This window comes from Phocoena sinus, chromosome 20 (genome assembly GCF_008692025.1).
Source record: "Phocoena sinus isolate mPhoSin1 chromosome 20, mPhoSin1.pri, whole genome shotgun sequence".
In the NCBI taxonomy this organism is placed as follows: Eukaryota; Metazoa; Chordata; class Mammalia; order Artiodactyla; family Phocoenidae; genus Phocoena; species Phocoena sinus.
The window spans coordinates 12,945,429-12,969,301 of NC_045782.1; the positions used below are offsets into that span (position 1 = coordinate 12,945,429).

General features: G+C 43.8%; 1 protein-coding gene across 1 annotated transcript in view; it reads right to left on the minus strand.

The window, feature by feature from the left end:
* Positions 1-2,598: 2,598 nt before the first annotated feature.
* RPA1 (replication protein A1) overlaps positions 2,599-23,873 on the minus strand; it is a 56,053-nt gene continuing 34,778 nt past the window's right edge. The window contains 15 exon segments of the mRNA XM_032616790.1: positions 2,599-6,094; positions 7,724-7,810; positions 10,527-10,558; positions 10,561-10,633; positions 11,165-11,247; positions 11,250-11,340; positions 13,297-13,429; positions 16,683-16,831; positions 17,234-17,373; positions 17,532-17,676; positions 17,679-17,726; positions 17,873-17,941; positions 19,757-19,859; positions 21,032-21,164; positions 23,429-23,521. Coding sequence (XP_032472681.1) covers positions 5,987-6,094; positions 7,724-7,810; positions 10,527-10,558; positions 10,561-10,633; positions 11,165-11,247; positions 11,250-11,340; positions 13,297-13,429; positions 16,683-16,831; positions 17,234-17,373; positions 17,532-17,676; positions 17,679-17,726; positions 17,873-17,941; positions 19,757-19,859; positions 21,032-21,164; positions 23,429-23,521 — 1,487 coding nt within the window. The 3' untranslated portion in view covers positions 2,599-5,986.

Below are 23,873 nucleotides of genomic sequence, written 5' to 3' on the forward strand. Positions count from 1 at the left end.
ATCAGCTTTCCGAAGCAAACATAAGCCTCTAAAATTTTAGGCCAATAGAAATGACCTCTGTACCATGGCTGACTGAAGATATAAATAAACTTCAACATGAACAGCAGTGTCCACCGTAAGAGGAGAGATGAGAGTCCAATCAGAGCTTATTTTTAAAAGGTCCTGGTTGTTCTGACTCCGTTTCGGGGTAGGGCATTCATGGGCACAAAGCTGCCGTTCCCTGCAGCGAGCTCCCCTGCTTTCACGGGCACCAGCGCCTGGTTACCTAACCACGGAAAGGAAGCTGCACCACACAAGTTAAATATAGGCTGAGTTATCTGCATTTTACAAGCACCAAGAATGTTAACTGAGGAAGCTGTCATTTTTAATGAAAGCACCAACTTCCAATTACCAACTGGGTAATACCCCAGGGAGCACATACGATTTTGTAAGATTGACTCACAATTATCAAAAGTTTACACGCTTATTTATTTATTTTTTTAAAGATGTCGGGGGTAGGAGTTTTATTAATTAATTAATTAATTTTTGGCTGTGTTGGGTCTTTGTTTCTGTGCGAGGGCTTTCTCTAGTTGTGGCAAGCGGGGGCCACTCTTCATCGCGGTGCACGGGCCTCTCACTATGGCGGCCTCTTGTTGCGGAGCACAGGCTCCAGACGCGCAGGCTCAGTAGTTGTGGCTCACGGGCCTAGTTGCTCCGCGGCATGTGGGATCCTCCCAGACCAGGGCTCGAACCCGTGTCCCCTGCATTAGCAGGCAGATTCTCAACCACTGCGCCAACAGGGAAGCCCTACACGATTACTTTTGAGTTGGATATAAATATTTCTCACGAGGCAGGTGGGATTGTTTTTCACGTGGTCTATATTCAAGGCCGAAAAAGAAACTGCCTTCTTGAAAAGTATACATCGGAGATTTATCAACAGCTAAGGAGTAAGGGGGTCCAAGGTGACAGCCATGAAGAACCTGACAAAGCTAGAAGGCTGCAAAAAAATGGCCAGGTGGTAGGTTCGGTCTCAAGAACAGCCACAAGTTCACTGGCGAGTCACAAACTCTTACGACAAGCCCAGTGCAAGAGTTGGGGTCTGGCAATAGGTAATACACGTAAGTCCTCCTACATCGGCCATGGTCAGACATTACTCATACAGGGGCCCAGTTTCCTTTGGTGCCATCTACCTAACTCTCGTGGCATCTACATAGCTTCATCTGCCAGCAGTGAATATGGAATGAATGGCTGTTAGCCGGCGTTGCATGTGTTTTCCATATAGATCAGATGGCCTTGACCTAAATGAAGGATACAATTTGTGAGTCTCAAATCAACCAATTCTTTGTGAAATCTTTTCTGATGACTCCAGTCTCCAGTGATCTCTCCATTTACTGAATTTTAATTTGAGTTGTGATATTACTACTTAGCCCCAAGCCTTGCTCCAAATAGACTGCAGTTCTTGGGGACAAGGTTATCTTGATTTTTTTTTTCTTGGCTGCACTGGGTCTTTGTTGCTGCACGCGGGTTTTCTCTAGTTGCGGGGAGCGGGGGCTACTCTTCATTGCGGTGCGCGGGCTTCTCGTCGCGGTGGCTTCTTCTCTTGTTGCGGAGCACGGGCTGTCGGCTCACGGGCTCAGTAGTCGTGCCTTGCAAGCTCTACAGCGCAGGCTCAGTAATTGTGGCACACGGGCTTAGTTGCTCTGCGGCATGTGGTATCTTCCCAGACCAGGGATTGAACCCGTGTCCCCTGCTTTGGCAGGAGGATTCTTAACCACTGCGCCACCAGGGAAGTCCCGGTTATCTTGATTTAAAGTCATCTACGGGAATTCCCTAGCGGTCCAGTGGTTAGGACTCCGTACTTTCACTGCTGAGGGCGTGAGCTCATTACCTGGTTGTGGAACTAGGATCCCGCAAGCTGTGCGGTGTGGCCAAACACCAAACCAACAAAATTAGTCACCTAGAAGGAGAGGGTGGTACAGGTGGTCAGTGAAGACAGGTGTTACATACTTTTCTCAATGACTTGAAACCTCCATCGCAAATGTAATGAAAAGATTTTTAATAATCATTCATTAATAGCTTTAGATAAAGAATCAGGTTGATCTATAAAGCAAGTCAGATGTGTTCAAGAGGCCATTTCTAGCAGAAGACAAGAGGATCCAAGCCTCCTCTCGCAGCCACAACCCCGTCCACGTGGTAGGTAGGATGAAGCCACCGGTGGCTCTGGGCCTTCCTTGCGCCTCTCCTTCCTGGTCTTCTACCTGCTGTTGCTCCAGAGGATTCTAGTGCCTGCTCAAATCACCTGCCCAGCCCGTGAGGGTCAGAGGAGCTCTCACTGGACTGAGGCAAAGAAAGCACAGAGAAACGTACAGAACAAGAGGAGAAGACACACATTTTCCCAGTGCAACAAAGGATGATGCTTCTGCCTATCAAAATCTGAGTTTATGATAACAATTAGAAAGTATGTGTACGTCTAAACTAATACAATGTTATATGCCAATTATATCTCAATAAAATTTAAAAAGCTAGAAAATATACATATCCAGTAGGTGAACTGGCTCAATAAATTCACACATTCATATAGGCAAATACTAATTAAAATGATGCAGATCTAAAAAAAAATAACACAGATCTATTTTTATTGAAGTAGGAAAGAGGTCCATCCTTTAGTGCTAGGAACAAAGTGTTACAGAATAATATGCATAATATCATCCATTTTTAAGTTAAAACTATACACACATACAAGTATAGAGAAGAGCAGTCAGCTATACAAGCAGTTATTGCCGATTGGTGGGACAATTTCGGTTTTTGTTTTTTCTTGTCTGCAGGTTACTTTTCTACGATGAACATGGATTACTTGTGTTAAGAAATAGTCAATGGTCCTAACAGTACCCATTCTTTTCCTTTTTTTCCTTGACATTAACAATACTTATCAGCTTAATAATGAACATGCTCAGTTGAGGTTTTTTTCCAAAACAATGAAAATTAAACATCTAAAGTCTCTCTTTTTGAGGAAAAAAAGGATTATTCCCAAAAGTGTTTCTGAAAGCCAGAACTCTACCAGCAGAGTGGATTATAAAACTTAAGAGCTAACAAACCCGCATAAAAAAGGGAGGGGGAATACGAGGGGGGAATCCTCTCTTTGAGATAAGGAAACAATCAATTTACTGGGGGGAGAAGTGGCTTTCTAACAAGTGACAAGGAAACGAGATGCAACAAACAGTTTCATTTTCTATAAATAAAACCTTAGAAGGCATATTGCCAAGAAACACGTCAATACATAAACCTTTGTATACTGGGCTACCAAACTTCACTTTTAGACAGTATATTAATTATATAGTCAATAACCATGGGTTTTCATTAGTGTATTAAACACCACAATCGATGTTACTTATACTTTTCGAAGACAGGCCACTCAGGAAAAAAATGTCAGGGAGGGGAAGTTCTTGACCCTGCAGTTCAAAAAGTCAGAACAAGCACACTGGAGATAAGCAAGACTTTAATGGAAAGCATAAAACACTAAAAATATGGACAGAAATCAGATTATTACCCTTTTTTTCCCCCCTGCCTCCTTCAAATGAGACTGGAGGGAATCAAGAGCCATTTAAAATAAAGGTGAAATGATTAGATTTTCTCCTAATTGCCTAACGCTGATGTCATGGTGTACGCAAAATAAACATTGATCTCTAAGTGAAAGATGAGAAGTACAACACGAACAGCCTTTCAAGGTAAACTATCTCCAAGAGAATTCTAAGAACTGTGGGCCAGAATCTATTTAGGCAAAGCCTTCGGGACCCGAAGCTCTTAGAAGCCTAACAGTGGAGCCAATTCCTGATGCTCCACTACTGGTGATTTGATTTTTAGTAGGGAAATCTGCTAAATATCCTCCCTTGAGGGAGCCGCCCTATCTCAGAACATCCCCTGTGGACTTCTAATCGCATCTGCGTAGACGTACTCGTGTCACCGCGTGGGAATCGAGAACGCCTGGTGGCTGGTACAACGTTCCAGAGACGCGTCAGGGTCGCACCGTTGGTCAGTGGCTCTTCACGGGGTGGAAGCCGTGATAGGGAAAGAAGGGAATGCTGGGAGCAGCGGATATAAAAGACTCATTACCGGACTGAAAGCTAGATTGCCACTTCTAACCCACAATTTGTCAATCCACCAGAGTGCTGAAGAGTATAACTTTCTAGTCAGCGCTTTACACGCAAGGTCAGACAGAAAGGAGCTTCCATAAAAATCGTTGAGGCCTCGGCCAAAGAATCAAGTGCAGCCCAGTGGCCATCCTCTGAGACTAGAACGTGCTCAATTAGTGGGCCTGAGAAAAGGCCGCTCTATGTTCTGAAAAACGGGAGTCACCCTGCCTAGCGCCGGCTGGTTCCTCCCGAAAGAGGACAGCTAAGGATGACACAGACAGGACGTGATCACTCCCCAGCTCCACCAAGGGCCTCCACGTGCCCACTCGCCCAGATTAAAAAACCAGGGCCTGGTGCCGCAGGAAGACTGCGACGCTGCCTAGATGCTTGCAGAGAGCTGCGCAGCAAATGCCAAGCGGTGGGCTGCAGCAACCAGATAGGTAATTAATACGATTAGGAACACAGAGAGGAAGCATGCTCTCGCCGACTGAAAAGCCCAGCAGCGTAATTACTGTTTTCTTCCCAGCTCACTGTCTGTTCACATTTCAAAGCCTGGGTGGTGTTAAGACTGCTGTGTAAACATCAATAAAATCCCGAAGCGCCGCCAGATCACCAGCATTCCAGGGCACAACGGCCTTTCGTTTGGGCCTTTTCATTCTTTTAAAGATGCATTTCAGGGCTGCAAACACTAGGAAGAATCATCTCCATGCTTTGGACTAATCTTCGAGTTTGTAATGAGTTAATATCTCCCCCCAGTGAACATTTATTATGAAGGCTAATTAATTGCTTTCCAGTTACAAGAGCCCTTTGCATTCAAAGAAAGTGGGATTCACAAGCAGAGACTATACTGTTTATTAAACAAAGCAATGGAAACAAAGGGCTTCTCCTTTCAAAATCCCTTCTATTTAACATAGCTTTAATCAAGAAAGTAAACATACAAATGCAAGAAATATGTACAGGTAGAAAAGGCATACCAACCAAAATGCAACATTAACTGAAGGGAAAACTGAAGCAATGCTCTGTAGCTGCCTGGATGTCCCTAGGGGACGGCAAGTCAATGCTTATCAGCCTTCCTCAGAAGAGACAATTTTGATTAGTATCAGACCCATCGGACTCAGTCTATTAGACCCTGAAGGAAGGATATTTTCAGCTAGAAAAGATATGACTGATTAATAATTCTACCCTACTGCCACTCTAAGCATTAACAACTATGTGGCACCTCTAGAAAGAGAGCCTCTGAGCCCAGGAAGACACGCCTACTGAAACACCCAGGTGCCCAGGAAGACACGCCTACTGAAACACCCAGGTGCCCAGGAAGACACGCCTACTGAAACACCCAGGTGCCCGGGAAGACACGCCTACTGAAACACCCAGGCTCCTCTGCACAACCACGTCTCGGCTCTCCCTCCCGCGAAGGGACCCGAGCCGTGGAGGCGTCACCACTGGAGAAGTGGAAACCCTACTTACATCACTGATTTCACCGCCTGCAGATTTAGGGCCAATTACACTGATTTCACCGCCTGCAGATTTAGGGCCAATTACTTGTGACATAATTCCTGGTTGAAGATAAGGAAATCTTAATAAAACTGACAAAAGCCTAAAGACAGAAGGAGTGACTGGTACTACACTCCCCGCCAGCTGACCCTGAGGTCTGACACGGTTTACACCACAGCCCTCCGAGCAGATTTCCCTTTGCTGCCAGTGGGTTCCTGGATGCGCACAAGAGGCAATGGCTTAGTCCCCCACAGAGAGGCACTCCACACCGTGCAGCTAACGCAGAGTCGTCAGGCGCGGCGGGGCGGGGCGGGGTTGGGGGTCGGGGGTCAGTTTGCTTTAGCCCTCTGTCTACAGACTCCTGCCCCGTTAGCAGGCTTGGCTCACATCGCCGCAGCGTTTCTCCTGATGCTCACGATCAACCTTCTGCCATATTCTCTGTAGTCCACGGGCTTCACGTCCATCACAGTGGCCTTAATTCGAGACTCATCCTTTGAAAAGAGAAAAGCGATTTGTGAATGAAGGAAAGCCTGTGGCCATGGGGCAATGTTTCAACGATCCCAGCAGGAGAAATCACAAAGACACGCTGGGTTTCAGAGTTCTGTCATTCCAATAAGGAAACAATGATGGTGAGAGCCCAGGGCAGAGTTTCTGGGGCCGGGAGAGTGGACAAAGGCCTCCCTTCGATACAGACCCCTCTCACCTGTCCCTCGCACTCCCAAATGCTCAGGAACCTAGACTCCAAGCGCGATGGACCTCAGAGGATTCATGAAGTTCAATTTATTCTCTTTACAGAGGGGGAAACAGGAGTCCAGAGGAGACAGTGACTTCCTAAAGCCACACAGCTGGCTCTGAAAGCAGGGGCCGTGGGGAGCGGAGAAGCACCCACGGCAGAGGAGGGAGGCCTGCCATGGGCCCACCTCAGCCCTGAGAGAGGCGACCTCGCTGCCCTTCACCTGCCCTGTCCATACCACTCAGGGACCGAGCAACCCTTCCATCCCTCCCTCCCGACACCACCCTGACATCCACCACCCTGACATCGTTATCACTGACATCTGGAGTCCCTGTCTCATTAATGCTCACAAAACCAAGCACAGCTATCAGCAGGTATTAGGGTTAAGGTCTGACAATAAAACAGAACGAGTAAACCCTGAGGCAAGCAGAGGAGTTTTCTGAATTCTCTCCCCTTGCCGCAGGTTCACAGGTTCACTAGGTTGGACGTTGCCTGCAGAGGCAGAACAGGGTGAGGCCAGCTCAGGGGCTCACACGCTACAGTGTGCTCTGTACTGACTAAACCCAGTCGTATTTCTAAGCATGGTTGAGAGCAAAGCTCTGAGGCTGGACTGCCTTTGTGCCATTATTAGCTCTGCCACTTGCTAGCATATGAGTTTCGGCAAGTTACTCATTCTCCGTATGCCTACCTTGTTTTGCCGGTAAAAACGGGGCTAACAATAGTTTCTACACATAGGGTTACTGCCAGGATGAAGCGAGACAATGTATGCAAAGGGTGTAGAACAGTATCTGGCAGATAGTAAGTACTCAATAAAGGCTGTTTCATCATGACTTTACAACCGTATGATGTCATGAGCAATTTAAGGAATTTTCAAGGTAATTTTAACTACATATGGTCTTTGTTTCACATACTGACTTTAGAAACCCAAACCATGTGGAAGATGTGAGTCCATTTTGTCGGGACACAACCAAAAACCCCCAGGTTTTAACTGAAAAGGCCACACAGCGGGACTTCCCTGGAGGTCCAGTGGTTAAGACTCCGCACTCCCAATGCAGGGGGCGCAGGTTTGATCCCTGGGGAAACTAAGATCTGGCTTGCCGCAGGGCACAGCCAAAAAAAAAAGGCCACATAGCATTTTTTCTCTGGATGTTGACACTGGATGAGACCCTGAACCTCTCTTTAAGGCTGTTTCCTCATCTGAAAACAGGACGATGCTTGGTACCCCAGTGCTGGGGAGATTCAGTGAGTAATAAATGCAGGGTGCTTAGCGTTGGGTCTGGAACACAGTAAGCAGGGAAGTGACAGTTAAACACTATAATGTTGCTGGGGGTGACAAACAGCAGTCCCCCACTGCTAACCCTCCTGCACCTTGGGCGATGTCACTTACATTGTAGGTCTCCAATTTGACCCTGATCCTGAATGTAAAAGATCTGAAGTTGGCATTCTGGAAAACTTCCTCAAACGCTTGCTCGTTCTGCAAAAACAACGCAAAAACGGTAGGCATGGAGACTACCAGACCATCCGAAAATGTCCATAAGATACCTGAAAAGACTTTGAGGAAAATCCTTGAGAAAATGATCACCCCCAGTGGTTTTAAAAGTTCTTAGGAATGACTAAGGTGACATTTCATCACATAAAACTGTTTCGGTAGAATTTTATTAAAAATTAAAAGACTCTACCTAGAGTACTCAAATTCATAAGGACGGAAAGTGGAATGATGGCTGCCAGGGGCGGTGGAGAGTTAGTGTTTAATGGGTCCAGAGTTTCGGCTTAGGAGGATGAAAAGGTTCTCGAGCTTGACGACAGTGATGGTTTGTGCAACAAAGTGAACGTATTTAATGCCACTGAACTTACACTTAAAAATGGTTAAAATGGTAAGTTTTATGTATATTTTATCACAATAAAAAAGAAACTGAAACACTCTTAGGAAACACATTTCTAAACTTTAAAAGTCTGTGATGGAATAGATCTGAGGCTCAGCATCTTCATCACAAATTAAGAATGGGAGGACATGGGCTTCCCTGGTGCGCAGTGGTTGAGAGTCCGCCTGCCGATGCAGGGGACGCGGGTTCGTGCCCCGGTCCGGGAAGATCCCATGTGCCGCGGAGCGGCTAGGCCCGTGAGCCATGGCCGCTGAGCCTGCGCGTCGGAGCCTGTGCTCCGCAACGGGAGAGGCCACAGCAGTGAGAGGCCCGCGTACCTCAAAAAAAAAAGAGGCCCGCGTACCGCAAAAAAAAAAAAAAAAAAAAAGAATGGGAGGACACACTCAGAAAAAAGTTCAAGTTGTCACGTGCATTATTTCAGCCTCTGGATTTACAGCTATGGATTTGGAGAGGAAGTGAGGAAGACAGGAAAAGTAGGCAAAGGTTAGGGAAAAAGTTTAAAAACGATACTCCTCTCTCCCTCTTTCTCTGGACCCTCAAATACTATTTGATTAAGCTGCTGAACTAAAAAAAAAAAAAAGTCTGGTAAACAGGGATCAGAGAAAGCATTTTATATAAATATGCATAAAATAAATGTACAAGAACTTTTTAAAAAACAGTTCATATCAGTCAAGTATTATCTTTGCAAGCCACCTGAAACGTGAAAATAGCTTTATTATATATAGAACTGTTTTGTGTAAAGGTTACTACACACACACACACACAAAGTCCTCAGGCTTTCGGGTATGTAAATAAAACAATGTGTTAAACCTTCAGAAAATCATACCAGCTGCCATCATTCTTTCAAGATCAGTGAAAGCATGGAGCGCATACTCTAAGAATATCATAGTTCCTGAGGGAAGAGTTTCTATATGTCCTCATTCACTGGCAGTGAAACCAGCCAAATGTAATAAGCTCATAAAAAATCCTGAAAGGCTGCCTCGAGCCTTAAAATCTGATATGAAAATAGAGGACCAGGCAAACAGATAAAAGATACCATCATACTTTAAAGTCAATTCCAGTTATTCTGTAAAAGGGCTTGTTGGGATTATTTTTAGAGAGCTCATGGACAATTTCAAAGAGACACAGGGGCAGAGCTAAACGGACAGAATAGAAGACAGAAAAGAAAAACACACACACACCAAAAACAAATGACAAACCCTTTTTTTTGTTAGTGGCTTTTATAAGTGTCCTAACTGATTTGGAGGAAAACAGGGGAAAAAAAGCTGCAGATAGATGCTAATTTGTGTGGCCCAGAAAATATAGCTTTTATTGGTCTTTACATGTTTTATCTGAGCAAGTACCTTTCTTAAGTTTAGGATAATTAGTAATCTATTCCCTGAATTAAATAAAACTAATATGTGAAAATACTAATTTATAAAATGAAATGGAGAAAGTTATCTTATGAAAGAAAGTTATTTCGTAAGAATTCCACCTGACAACATGAAATAGCAAGTACCTTATACGTGAATTTAAACCAGGATTTGATTCAACTTTTCAGAAACTGTTTATTACATTAAAAAGGCACATCTGGAATGGATAAAGATGTGGTACATATACACAATGGAATACTACTCATCCATGAAAAAGAATGAAATAATGCCATTGCAGCAACACGGATGCAACTAGAGATTATCATACTAAATAAGTCAGAAAAGAAAGACAAATACCATACCTGTGGAATCTAAAATATCACACAAATGAACCTATCTACAAAGAAGAAACAGACTCACAGACATAGAGAACAGACTTGTGGTTACCAAGGTGGGGAGAGAGGGATGGACTGGGGGAGTTTGGGGTTAGTAGATGTAAACTATTACATTTAGAATGGATAAGAAGGTCTTACTGTAGCACAGGGAACTATTCATATGTCCCGGGATAAACCATAATGGACTTAAAGTCCAACACAGACTCAAAAAAAAAAAAAAAAAAAAAAAAGGCACATCTGTACTTCAGCTTATTTCAGAAGACACCTTCCAGACCTCAGGTGATTGCAGGCACACCAAACTCTTGGTGTGCTAACAGTAACGGGAGAAAAAATGCTGGAAGTGCTGTTTTTTAAAGCATTTTCTATACATACTTCATGCCTCATTGTTAGCACATCCAAGGTGGACACAATTAGACAGAATCGGATGAGCTCTCAAATAATCATCAGTGAGAAACTATACAACACCCAAAAGCAGCAAACCAAAAAGTATTAAAGAGCAAAAACTGGGTAAGTGTTATAGCATGGGAACTATTACAGTAATAAGACAAGATGCGGCCGACCTTCTCTTTTAACTCCCCAAGGTAAGCAGTGCTTGTCCAAGGATGGCCTCTGCAGACTCCTGGAAACATGTGACCCACTGATTCTCTTGAAAGTCAGCAATATTTGCCTGAAAAACACAACTTTACGTTATTTCTGCAAAGAAATAATGGAAGGAAGACACACTAAGGAGACAGGGAGATTAACTTCTTCTACTCATTAAAATAATTTCCAGGGAAAAAACCCATTTCCACTATATATGCCATATTCTTTCCAAAGAACGTAAAAAGTATCCAAGAAAGAAGTTCAAAATGTAAGTCTGGATCACAGCAGGAACACGATGTGGTGTGTATGTGTGATTTCAGATCTCAGTGGAGCCACAGCCCAACTAAACTCTCCTTCAGACACAGAATCTGGACACAAGGGACTCAGTGGCCGTCCAGCCACAATGGCCTTTGGACTAAAGGTTTTGAACAAGCCACCAAAGTCCTCTGCATTTTAAATTGTACATCCTTCAGTCACCAGGAGGCACTCCATAAGACAGCTCTCAGTCACTGCTGGCATCCCAGACAACTGGAAAGCCAGAACTAAAGACAGTGCCGGGCACTTGGTAGGCACTCAAGAAACACCACAGTGGTCCTCATCCACCCATTCTACTTACTGACAGGATCATGCGGTACTTGAAATTGGGAAATTCACTGTCACACTTCTCGCAGCGGTACAATCCATTCTGTTGATCAATCACTTCTTATTGCAGTCCTGAGTTGGGCAGGCCTGGTACATACAGTTCTCTTTGCGAAGATACACCACTGTCGCCACAGAGCTAAAATAGTCGGGCTTCCGCAGAAAAGAGTGACATGAGACACAGAGCACAGGCCTATGTTCAGGACTGGACTTGCCCTTACACATGAGGGGTAAGTGTTTACATATTCTAATTCTCATGATTGCAATGTGATTACTGGGAATAATTCATTCTCTAGTTTTAGAAGTCACTTGTGCTGATTATAAACCCATGAAGGTAATAAGCCAAGTTATAAAGCATATTATTCCTTAATAATAAAGAATTAATTCTAAATTAGACTAATTAAAACTGAAACAGATTATACGAAAGACAAAGACTTCAAGAGACAAAGACGTGTTCCTCCTGTTCCTCTGACCATCCAAAGGTAACAGAACCAGGAAATACAGAGGAATGCAGTAAAATCTAGCAGTTATGTTCAACCATTCCTCCCACATTAAAAACAACAGCAATGATTTCTAGCGTCTAGATTCAACTTTACCTCTATTTGGCCAGGGTGTCAGCAAGCTTGTTCTGTAGAAAGCTAGACAGTTACTAATTCAGGCTTTACAAGCATTGGGTCACAGGTCTGTGGTGCAAGATCGTTCACAGACAGTATGGAGCTGAGAGCAGGTGGCTGGTTTCAGTGCGCTTGTATTTACAACAGGCAGCAGGCTGGATATGGCCCGTGGGCCTGTTTGTGAATCCCTGGTCTAAGTCATCAAATTCAGAATGCAAAAAGACTGAACAAGTGTCTTCAAAGTGGAGACCTCACTGATAAGTAAGTTGTAGCAAGGGCCAAGTCATGTGCATGGGCTTTATGTTGCTATTTGCTTTGCCTTTTAACTCTCACGGAAAGGATACGGGATGAGTAATTTTGGGGGGCAAGCAGTTCCCTCTGGGTGTACTCAATTCAGGGCCAGGTCAGCAGCCTCTGGGGCTTCCTGATGTTTCAGAACAGAAGAGGCAAAACAATACGGTGGATGTTTAAAGAGCCTGGGCAAATTCCTCACTCTAAAGGCCCTAGAGAAGGGGAGTCTCTGAGGAGAATGCCTGAAGGATGTTTCTGTATTTCCAAGTAAGGTCCAGATTCAAAGTGTGACTTGAAAGTTTGGGTGCGAACAGGTACCCTCTAGGCCTGATTTCTTGTTACATACTGTCTACCCCTAGATCTAAGAAAGAGACTGGTTGACAAGAGACACAGATCTGTCCAGTGTTTCATTCTCAGGACGCTGTATAACAGCATTATGAATTGCAGTCACTGACAATGACGAATAAGAGAGTATAGCGAAATGGGACAGTAAGGAATAAAAACTATATTGTATAATATGAAAATAATATAGCAGGAATTACTGGTTTGGGGAGCATAAAGGAGAAATGAATGATTTAAATATTGAATTGCTGACAGAATACAGGTTTAGATTAAGATGGGAGGAGGGTCATTAGATACAAACATTAAAAGGGAAGTTGCAACTAAAGTCAAATACCAGAGCCATTCTTGTCAGAGAATACCAGCAGCGCTCAGCCCACGAGACGTTAATATTCTACAGCCAGTGAGGGCACACATGTGAGCTGCCCGATGTCTGATGCTGAGACTGACTAATGCTCGGTGTGAGCTATAATCTCAAAAGCCACCTTCTTGGTATACGGGCATTTCAGTTTGCAGCAACAATCAGAGAAAAGACATATGGACCTCAAGGCAGCTCATAAAATACACAACCTGATTACTACCACTTAGCTAAGATCCCTCTGAGAACTACACAACTCTCTAAGTCAAAGCTTGAACATCTTTCTGCCTCAACCTACCTGAGGGATGTAACATACTCCTATTAGAAAGCACAGCTCCTTCATTCTGGCTGGGATCCTCAACCATCATGCCATGCTCTGGGCAGAGCCCCAGGTGAGACTCATAGCTCTGAATTAAGGTCTAACAGCTGGTACCACAAAGGGAATCTGAAAACTACTGTCTCGCACATTTTACATGCTTTTGTGAAGAAAGTTAGGAATGCAGATACCTTGTCACCTTGGCCCAAGTTCTCTGATTTAACCTCATATAAAGTTTTCCAGTTGGTGTTGCTCCCTCCTATTCCTCCACTCTTTAGATCAGAGATGGAAACGCCAGCTAAGGCTTGTCCTTCCGAATCAAACCTGAAAAACAAAGAATAACAGGCACTATATATGCTTATTGAATATGATACTTGTTCCTACATGCTATATATGGGCTATCCACTCCCCACCCAACTTCTTCTTTTTCTTTCTTTCTTTTTTGCTTTTTTTGGCTGTGTTGGGTCTTCGTTGCACGGGCTTTCTCTACTTGTGGCGAGCGCAGGCTACTCTTCGTTGCAGTACGTGGGCTTCTTATTGTGGTGGCTTCTCTTGTTGTGGAGCACGGGTTCTAGGTGTGCGGGCTTCAGCAGTTGTGGCACACGGGCTTCAGTAGTTGTGGCACATGGGCTCAGCAGTTGTGGCATGCAGGCTCAGTAGTTGTGGCTCATGGTCTCTAGAGCGGCCTCAGTAGTTGTGGCGCACGGGCTTAGCTGCTCTGCAGCATGTGGGATCTTCCCGGACCAGGGCTCAAACACGCGTCCCCTGCATTGGCAGGCGGATTCTTAACCACTGAGCCACCAGGGAAGCCGAAGCCCCACCCCCACCCCCACCCCTCACCCTTTCATAGGTCATGGCCAAGTGAGCTGATGGTAGTATCTTCCTCATTGTATCTTAAAGGTCTATTGAAGAAATGGAATGACCTCTTTTTTATCTCAATTGCTTTGATGCCCCCCAGTGGTCAAGAAAGACAGTGCCCAACTACCACAGAAACTTTTATTGCATTAGCTTTGCATATCAACACTGGCCGGAGGGCCCAAGGCCTAAAAACAGTAACCTGGAAAGTCAACAACAAAAAAAGCAACAATGGAGAGCTGTAGTATAGTTCTTTGGGCTACTGATGCTCATTTTTGCTCAGCAGCTGCATTTTTTATCATCACTGAAATGTATCAGGATAGAAGGGACAGGACATATTTTAACAGGGTAGCAAAAAGTGTTCCCATGGTGCAAGATCTTTTAAGCCTGGTATAATTTCTAAAGATTATAAGATTCAAAGTAATTTATTAGAAGGTATTATCTGTCTCCTTGTAGATTTACCTTCTTAGCGAGATTTTACTCACGCCAATATATATATATATATATTTTTTAAGTTATTTTCTTTTTTTAATTTTCTTTTTGGCTGTGTTGGGTCTTTGTTGCTGCATGGGGGCTTTCTCTAGTTGCGGCGAGCGGGGGCTACTCTTTGTTGTGGTGCGCGGGCTTCTCATTGCTGTGGCGTCTCTTTTTGCGGAGCACAGGCTTTAGGCACGCGGGCTTCAGTAGTTGTGGCTCACGGGCTCTAGAGTGCAGGCTCAGTAGTTGTGGCGCACGGGCTTAGTTGCTCCGCAGCATGTGGGATCTTCCCACACCAGGGACTGAACCCACGTCCCCTGCATTGGAAGGCGGATTCTTTTTTTTTTTTTTCGGTACGCGGGCCTCTCACTGTTGTGGCCTCTCTCGTTGCGGAACACAGGCTCCGGATGTGCAGGCTCAACAGCCATGGCTCACGGGCCCAGCCGCTCCGCGGCATGTGGGATCTTCCCGGACCAGGCACGAAACCCATGTCCCCTGCAATCGGCAGGCAGACTCTCAACCACTGCGCCACCAGGGAAGCCCGGAAGGTGGATTCTTAACCACTGGGTGCGCCACCAGGGAAGTCCCATTTATGCCGTTATTAAAGTTGAAATTAATTTATGTTAAATTATTATAAAATTGATTATATTTCTTGATCACATATCAGCTAATATGAAGGAAAGGGGGCCCGAGAGGAAGTGTCTCAGAAACGTACTTGTGGCAGGGAAGAGGTCAGTCTGAGATTAAAAACATGCCAATGTTACCCAAAAGGAGGATAACTAGAAATAACCACATACAGAACAGGCTCCTTAAAAGAGAGCACGGAACAGAATGGATGCCGCCCTAAGCTGCAGACAATTGCCTTTTTGTTCTGTCAGATCAGTGGCTAAATCTGTCACAGAGGCACAAGCAAGGTCCATAATCTGTTTCACCACAACTAGCTACATGAGTTTACGGTTTCAAAATTCCAAGGAGACATTTGCCACCGAAGACAGCTAACCGGAGTCAACAGAGCAAGGAGAGAGGCAGCCCTTCTTACAGTAAAAACTCCACATCGTTGCAACCAAGATCTAAACATCTCCAGTCCTTGCCTAGTGGGATGTGTACACTGAGCTTCTCTTTGATCAATGCCAAGTTCTTTTATTCTAGAGGCAGCCATGTCTTTTTATGTTGACTGGGATCACAATTATCGACAAGAAAAATACGAAGACCTTAATGTGGGCATGCAATTGAACTGGGTCGAGCTCCAGTGCCTGAAAGAAAATCAAGCAATAAGAACAAACCAAAGCTGTGATTACATCTGGTCGGGTTATTAACGAATGGGCCTTCCCTTATAATGCGATGCCAGCTACCAGAAGAGTTAAATACAGATCCACAGGGGCCACATGCACAAGGCTGGCTTAAGTGACATGATCATGCCAGTAGATATTTCATGAAACTATTCAAATACTAGCGCAACTGGTTCACATTAGGCTCAAACAAAGTGGGGAGTATGTAATATGAGCTAATTCCTTAGTCACTCAAACCCTAAGACATGGTTGGAAACCAACACACTCCCCCCTGTGACCACAGCTACACAAATTATTTAAGCTCAAGCTAGTTCCAGGGCTTTCCCTGACCACATCAATGCCTGCATACCATGCTTCAGTTTGAAGTGCTCTTTTAAAGCATCGTTTTAACACCCTAAACAGCTAGACATAGTGAGGAAATTTTAGTAGGCTCTCCTCATCCCCCGAGCGCTTCACGAATAACAACGCAATGCCCACAAAGGCCCATTGTGCCCACCGCACTTGATCAGAGTCCAGTGAATACATACTAGAAGATGCAATCGGCACCAGAGACTGGACGGAAAAAGAAGCACTCTCTCCCCCGACGCTGCAGAAGCCCACAGCTTTGAGTCATGAAAAGAAAGATGCCTCCGCTCACAGAGCTTCACCATACAGCTGCTACCGCCGGCCTCACCTGCTTCGCAGGATCCAGGTCAGCAGGCAGCATTCCCGTCCTAATTGCTCCCTGCGACCTCTCCAGGTTTGTCATGGGATTACAGGTCTGTCAGTTGAAGGGCTTTAGAGCCATCCTTTCAGAAGGCACAATGTCTCCAAGAAATACAGGCACTGCTCCACCCAGAAACGAAGCTCTCTGCTTGGCAGACAGCTCATTATACCGATCGTGGGAACCAAAAGAACCAGCTACTTCTCCAAACTAAGGCTCAAATAACCCTTGTGTTTAGCCCCATAAAACCTACCATCCACGAAGCTTGTAGGCCTCTGGGATGTCAGGGTTCACAATGACGGTACTCGAAGACAGTACAGAGAGGCTCCGTCCACCAAAATCAGAAACTCTGGCTCCTTTGATCGCCATCACGGGTTGTCTAGAACCATCAAATCTATCAGCCTGCATAATAACAAAGACACCAAACAAATACAAACAATTGTCACTAGCGGGAAGAATGCACAAAACATTTTTACAGAAAACAAGGGAAACAGCCAACAGTAGAGTGAATGCAATAAATGGCACATGGAATCTATACAAGAGAAACTCACACACATCAAAACTAATTGAGAATTAGAGGAAAGAGCGTTTCACTATGTAAAATCTAAATCAGCAAATCTCACAGAAGTAAATCAAATAAAGGTTTTCAAATACTCCCCAGATAGTCCAACCCTTCATTAGGAAGGGTCTACACAGCCGACATGGCCAGAGCCCCACCGCTTCCGGGGCAAGACCACCACCCTGGAAGCTCTTTACGTCTTTGCCTCTCTGCACGTGCTCTGACCACTCAACGCGGGTACTCACATCTTCTCCCCACAGAGTAGCATTCACCACTTTCCCTGACATGTCCATCAAATAGATATTCCTCTTAGAGACTTCTCTGTTGTTAGACTTCACTGTGATTTTAGTGACATCTTCATAGCTCTTGCAGATTCCGATTATGTCTAAAACACAGGCACAACATTTAGCAAGAGATGGTCAAGGTCCCATTACAGCATGACCAGAGGTTGGACAGCAAGCACGCAAGTCTCATGCCTCCCCTATGTGTTGCAAAACAGAACTAATAATCACCACTCTCTTCATTCTCGCACAACATACTTACCTACAAGTGAGTCTTTAGGCTTGTTCTCTAGGTCACCAACCCCTGTGAAATCAAACTGGACTGTGGGTAAATGATGACCATCTTCACAGGGCATGACAGAAGTCTCATTATTGAAGGTCATCTCATAGTCGTTTTTGACGGCTCGTGGAACTGTTTGTTGGCAATCTTCAGGGTGCCTTTAGAGAAGTAATAGACCTGTAAAAGAGGCCAAGCTATGGAACGTGCGATAGGCCATCAAATTGGATATAAAAACCCTTTACAGATCACATAGCTCTCCAACAGTCAGCATCCCCTCACCCCACCGCTCGGCTGTTCCCGCTCTAGACTCCATGCTACTGTACCTTGTTCACATCAATAAGAGGAAAGAACTTGTCCACTTGCTCGTTGAAAGCAGTCGCTCTGATTTCGCCCTGCAGAAAGCATGCGAGAACAGGTTAGAATTGGGGAGTTCAAGTTTTACCAGTGAAAACAGGACATCTTAGTGTCAAAATGACATCTTTAAAGCAGTAGCACAGTCACCCCAGAAACACACAGTTCACAGTCACATATTCAAGTTAGTAACCCTGATGAAACAACCCAAGTTTAACTGGTTGATCCCATTACTGTGCTTCATTAACCTCAAGTTAGAAACCTAAAAAAATAAATAAATAAAAATTTTCGAACACTGAGTGACACGACTGAAGCCCCCAGGGAAGTGTGCTGAGCCACTGTGATTCACCAGTTTCCCTCATGTTTGCACCCAGCGAGGAATTACTTCATACTCAGGAGTCACTGCCAAAAATGTTAAAAACAAGTCATACTTTCAAGTTGCTTGTGATTGGATTTTCACTTTTACTTTTCCATCAGTCAAATGCTACAGATGGAGAAGAAACTTAAATTAACAGCTGAATTTTTAGCCAAATGACACCAATAATTTGGTAAAAAAAAAATTAGGTTCTGACACCGATTCTGCCCTCACAGTCAATACATTTTAGGGTATTATCCCATCTTTGAAAAAAAATAAAATAAAATAAAAACAAACCAACTGTTATTTTCGGCCCTGTTAGAGGTTTCAACAAATAGGAAATACGCAGCAGTTTGAAAAGAATGCTTGAAGTATACATTAGGAGTTATAAACAAAACTAATGGGGCTTCCCTGGTGGCGCAGTGGTTGACAGTACGCCTGCCGATGCAGGAGACACGGGTTCGTGCCCTCCGGGAGGATCCCACATGCCGCGGAGCGGCTGGGCCCGTGAGCCACAGCCGCTGAGCCTGCGCATCCAGAGCCTGTGCTCCACAATGGAAGAGGCCACAACAGTGAGAGGTCCGCGTACCGCAAAAAAAACAAAAAAACCCAAAAAAACCCTAATGGACAGAGAAATAGCATGACAAGACTGTGGAGACTCCACAACATGGCTTTTTCGTCTCTTCATCATGGTTTGGTCTTGTTTAAGAAAAGCATATAGAGGGACTTCCCGGGTGGTGCAGTGGTTAAGAATCCGCCTGCCAATGCAGGGGACAAGGGTTTGATCCCTGGTCTGGAGAGATCCCACATGCCACGGAGCAACTAAGCCTGTGTGCCACAACTACTGAGCCTGCGCTCTAGAGCCCACGAGCTACAACTACTGAAGCCCGCGTGCCTAGAGCCCGTGCTCCGCAACAAGAGAAGCAACTGCAGTGAGAAGCCTGTGCACCGCGACGAAGAGTAGCCCCCGCTCGTCACAATTAGAGAAAGCCTGTGTGCAGCAGTGAAGACCCAACACAGCCAAAAATAAATAAATTTATTTAAAAAAAAAAAAGAAAAAAAAAGAAAAGCATATAGTGTCTGCACAGCCAGAATCCATCTCCCACAAAACCGATCACTTATCACATATCAAGGCTGCTTCATGTCTTCTGCTGTGGCCCAAAGCTCCACCTGGCTCCTAAGTAGACATAACCCCCTCGGGCTTCGACTAAGGCTGCCAGCAAGTCAGACAGTGTCTCTGGTTTCTCCTGCCCGTGAGGCTACTTAGCTTTAGAAAACTAATTTCTACTGCTACAAATGCTTTCGTTTGAGGTCAAGGATTTTATTTATGACTTTAACCCTTTGCCCCCAGACAGCATCAGAAGACTACAATAGAAGAAAAACAAGAAGAATCGTGTTTCTTCTTGGCTTACTATTGTTCTTCACCTCACAGGCCTGCACAGAGATGAGCCCTGTTTCTCAGAGTGGAAGACTCCGCTTTCCCCACTTGACAAATACTCACACTCTCATCAACTAGTTCTATAGAGAAAAGTTTCCCTTCCCCTCGGGAATTGCTCCAGGTACGGATCTGACTTTTGTTGGTAACACGAGCACAAATAGTCCACCTAAAAACCAAATAGATTATATTAGTGTTTGGAGTCTTACTTGGGAAAGATCTGAAACATTCCCTATCATCTTCTTATAGCCTTTCTTATCTTATGCATATTCCATTTTTCAGTGTAAGCTGTATTTTAATCCAGCTAATTAAAACCCCACGATGACATCCAGGTTTGACAGTTTGTAGAATAAGCAAATAGTAAAACACACAAGGTGATTTAACACGGACTCATTCTCCAGTCAAATAAGTAAATTTATGAACGCTCTCCCTTCTCCAAAAAGCATCACCAAGGCAACACTATCCCCTTAATGAAAGGTTCTCAGCTAGAAAATGCAGTAATACCAGCAATTATATTTTGCCGCTATTTTCAATCATGGGAACTGATATAACTGACGCCAAACTTCTATCTCGTTTCCAAGACACACTGAATATAAATACAGGGGTATGGAACGCGGTGTTGGTTCAGGCACCAAAAGAAAACACTCTCAAGCACTATGACCTCAGACAGAGGCCACTAAGAAAGGAGATATGAGGTCTGACATCCAGTCCTAGAGCCCATCCTGAGTGGAGGTGCTGGCACATTAGCTACCTTACTCATCATTTCACAGGGGAACGGATCTGCCCTACATTGCAGAGAACTGAAGAACAAACAAAAACATAGCTGAAAGAATTCTGAAACGGGTACTCACTAGTTTTCCACAGCTAAAATTAATTTTGAATGGAGAGAAGTCATATAAAAGAAATATCTGTTCAGGCTATATTACTATGGTTAATACAAACAGCACAGATTCTTTTAGCCAACTAAATCAGAGTAATAATTTTTAGACTAAAAGTCACCTGTTTATATGATAAGATGAAATACCTTCTGAATTAGAAAATTTATTCTTACTCATAGGACTACCAATTGATCCTTGAAACATTAAATCTTTTAAATTTCAAATTCTTTTAAAACGAATGAAATTCCATAGGCTATGGATGATTGCTCTTTTTGCCATTCTTTTATTGAGAGTTAAAGGTTGCCACAATTTGTTATCGCCTCCCCCCTAGAGAAAAAAAAGGAGGAAACCTATTTTATGTGTGGTAATCCTGAAGTTCACATATAAGTAACTCAAGAGCCCATAATAACCTCTTACATTCTTTTCTAAGTCCCTTCTAAACTTATTCCATGAAATAACTCACTTGGACTGGTAAGGGGTGAGGCTGGCAATGGGTACCACTTTGGCCTGTGTTCCCCCGGAGCTGTTCCCTAGGCTGGGACCTCCAGGTTTTCCAAATGTCTTTGAGGCACCAAAAGTCTTAGATACAGTAGAACCTTTAAAAACAAACACAAAGAAGGACAATCATTATTTTATTTAAATTTTATAGTAAGTTTTGCAAGAACTCTCAATTACTAGTGACATCATACAAGATGAGAGACAAAGTTTTTCCTTTTAAATAATCAAGAGATTTGGACATCAAACAGAGACTGAAACAGGAGGCTAGAGGCAGATCTAGGAAGAAGGCTGGGCACACAGATGTTCACGACTGTATCTGCTGACTTACGCCCTGAGGTCGAGATAATAATGGTAATGAATCCAGACACTGCTATTTCGGAGGTCAACCCTCTTAAACTTTTCCCGTGTATCAACAGGCAGGATAATGGGTCAGAGAAAGAAAATCAGCCTTCTTGACTGGTAAAACTGATGACAAGTCACTAGTTGCGTAAGAGAAAAAGCAAAAGGAAATGCTAGGAATTAAGGGACACAGTGGGTGAACCATTCGAGGTGAAGGATACCTATCATAAATATATCGCCTCAAAACATCCCCAGAAAACTCCCAGTTCTCAACTGGTCTTACAGGCACGGAAAGTCTAGAATGAAGTTTACGGGATTGGGTTTAGTTGGGAGCAAAGGGCAAGAATCAGTTTTCGGTTCAAGACAAGTAGGTGGCTGGCTTTCGTGACCCCTTCTTGACTCCTTTATCCAAGCCTAAGAAGCTGTCTTGCACTTGGGAAGGATATGTAGTTACGTAAAGCCTAGAAGCAGATGAAATCTTTTACATGCACGCTGTTTCTATAAAGCTTCAACCTCCAAATTCAGAAAAGATAATTTAGTCCAATGATTTCATATATTCTATATCAAAACATTTCTTCAGAATGGCATCTGGCTAGAAATGTAAATCTTCCATTACTTGGCATTTATTTATTGAGCTTCCACAGCCCGTACTGCACTATTCTAGGCATTTGTAGGGCTTAGTAAAAAATATACATACACGGTCCCAGATCTTCAAATTTTCTCTTCTAACTGGGGAGTCAAGAAACGACTACACACACAACAGTAACAATCACCTCAAGGTGACACAAGGAAGCACACATACTCTACAGAATATTTATGTGTGTGTGTATATACATACCTAGTATACAATACACAATTATATAAAACACACACACATCCAGTTTTCATGCTGGCAGGCAGCCTCCCCCCTATACACTTCCAGTCCTTTTTCTTTCAGCACCCAGTTATGTGTTTAGGGAATGTTAACTGATTTTTTAAAATCAATCTCAATATAAGCCAAAGATAGACAACTGGAAAGATAAACCTGTAGGGGTGGGGGGTGGGAAGAAGAATAACATACTATTTGTATTCTAGCCTAAGGAAGTAACTTTTAGGGTCTTTACCATTTTAGATAATCTATTCTACCACCCCCCTCCAACAGTACATAATTTGAGAGTTCTGTATAAATAGATCCACTTAGAACGGGAGATGGATAGAAGATAGCTAGCTCTTGCAAGGTGGATAAAAACATCAAAGACTAATGGGGCAAAAGACTTATGTCCTGCAAGTTTCACAGAAACATTAGTGACGTCTTAACCCTGCTTTTCTTAGAATCTTAGCATTGAGAAATAGAAACTAATAGTTGAGGGGAGGGGAATAGGTGGTGTATGTGAAGCTGAGACAGAAAAAAGAAACTCTAAAAATAAATTCCAACCAAACTCTACAAATCATAATGTTCAATGGCAACATCCCACACAAGGAGACTCCTAAAGCAAAGGCCAGAGAGTAAACAAGGTGATTCCGTTACAGCCTCTCAGGACGTGCTGAAGAGAAAGTTAAGAAGAAGAAACTATTTCTCATCTGTGAGACAGAGAAGCAGGACCTGTGACCAACATAAATGATACTGTCTTCAAGCTAAGATAAATACCCACAAGAGCCCCAGATGGGAAACCTGGAGACAGACAAGCCAAATTTAATAAGCAGATCCTAAAGAGTTAAAAGGCGAGAATTTAAAAGGTACGTAATTCACAAAGTCAAGAGGGTGTAAGTGAGAAACTACCAGATAAACTGTTAACAAAGAACAGTGTATAATTCTGTTTTTTTTTTAAAAAGCGTATTAAGTATCTTTAAAAGACAGTCTTTAATCATTTTTTCAATCACACACTTTACAATAATTCCAGGAAGAATTGGAATTATTCTCTGCAAGAAGCAACTGTCATGAACAGCATTCTGAAAACTCCCTTTAGTCTCAGACTAAATTTCAAACCATCATTCGAAAGCCTGCCACACACAATCAGCGTGCATCCTCACGTGGCAGCCTTACCCACTCCCGAGCTCCCATTCTGTTGCTGGGGCCTGCTGGCTGGTGGACTGGCTGCTGAGACTGGAGGAGGAACTGCTGGCTGCTGTCCATGTCCTGGTGATCGAAAGAGAAAGACCATTTTAGTGCAAGTAATTTGGGTTAAGAGACTTAAACTTAAGTAGAAGAAATACTCTGAGAAAGTATAAATTTGTGATTTTGTCAAAGACTCTTGTGGGTTGGAATTCATGCTGGGGCACTCAACTGCATGCAGCGAATGGGCTAGGGGTTCACACTTATGTTTTCATTACCTAAAAGGTTGGCTCCATTTACCTCTCACCTGCTTATAATTGATAGCTTTTGGTTTTAATGAGGTTCTCCCCTAAAGCCTTGCCCAATTCTCCCACCTGAACCTGAAGTAAAGTCACTGAGCTGAATCTGTGACACTACCACTATTTCCATAGCAACA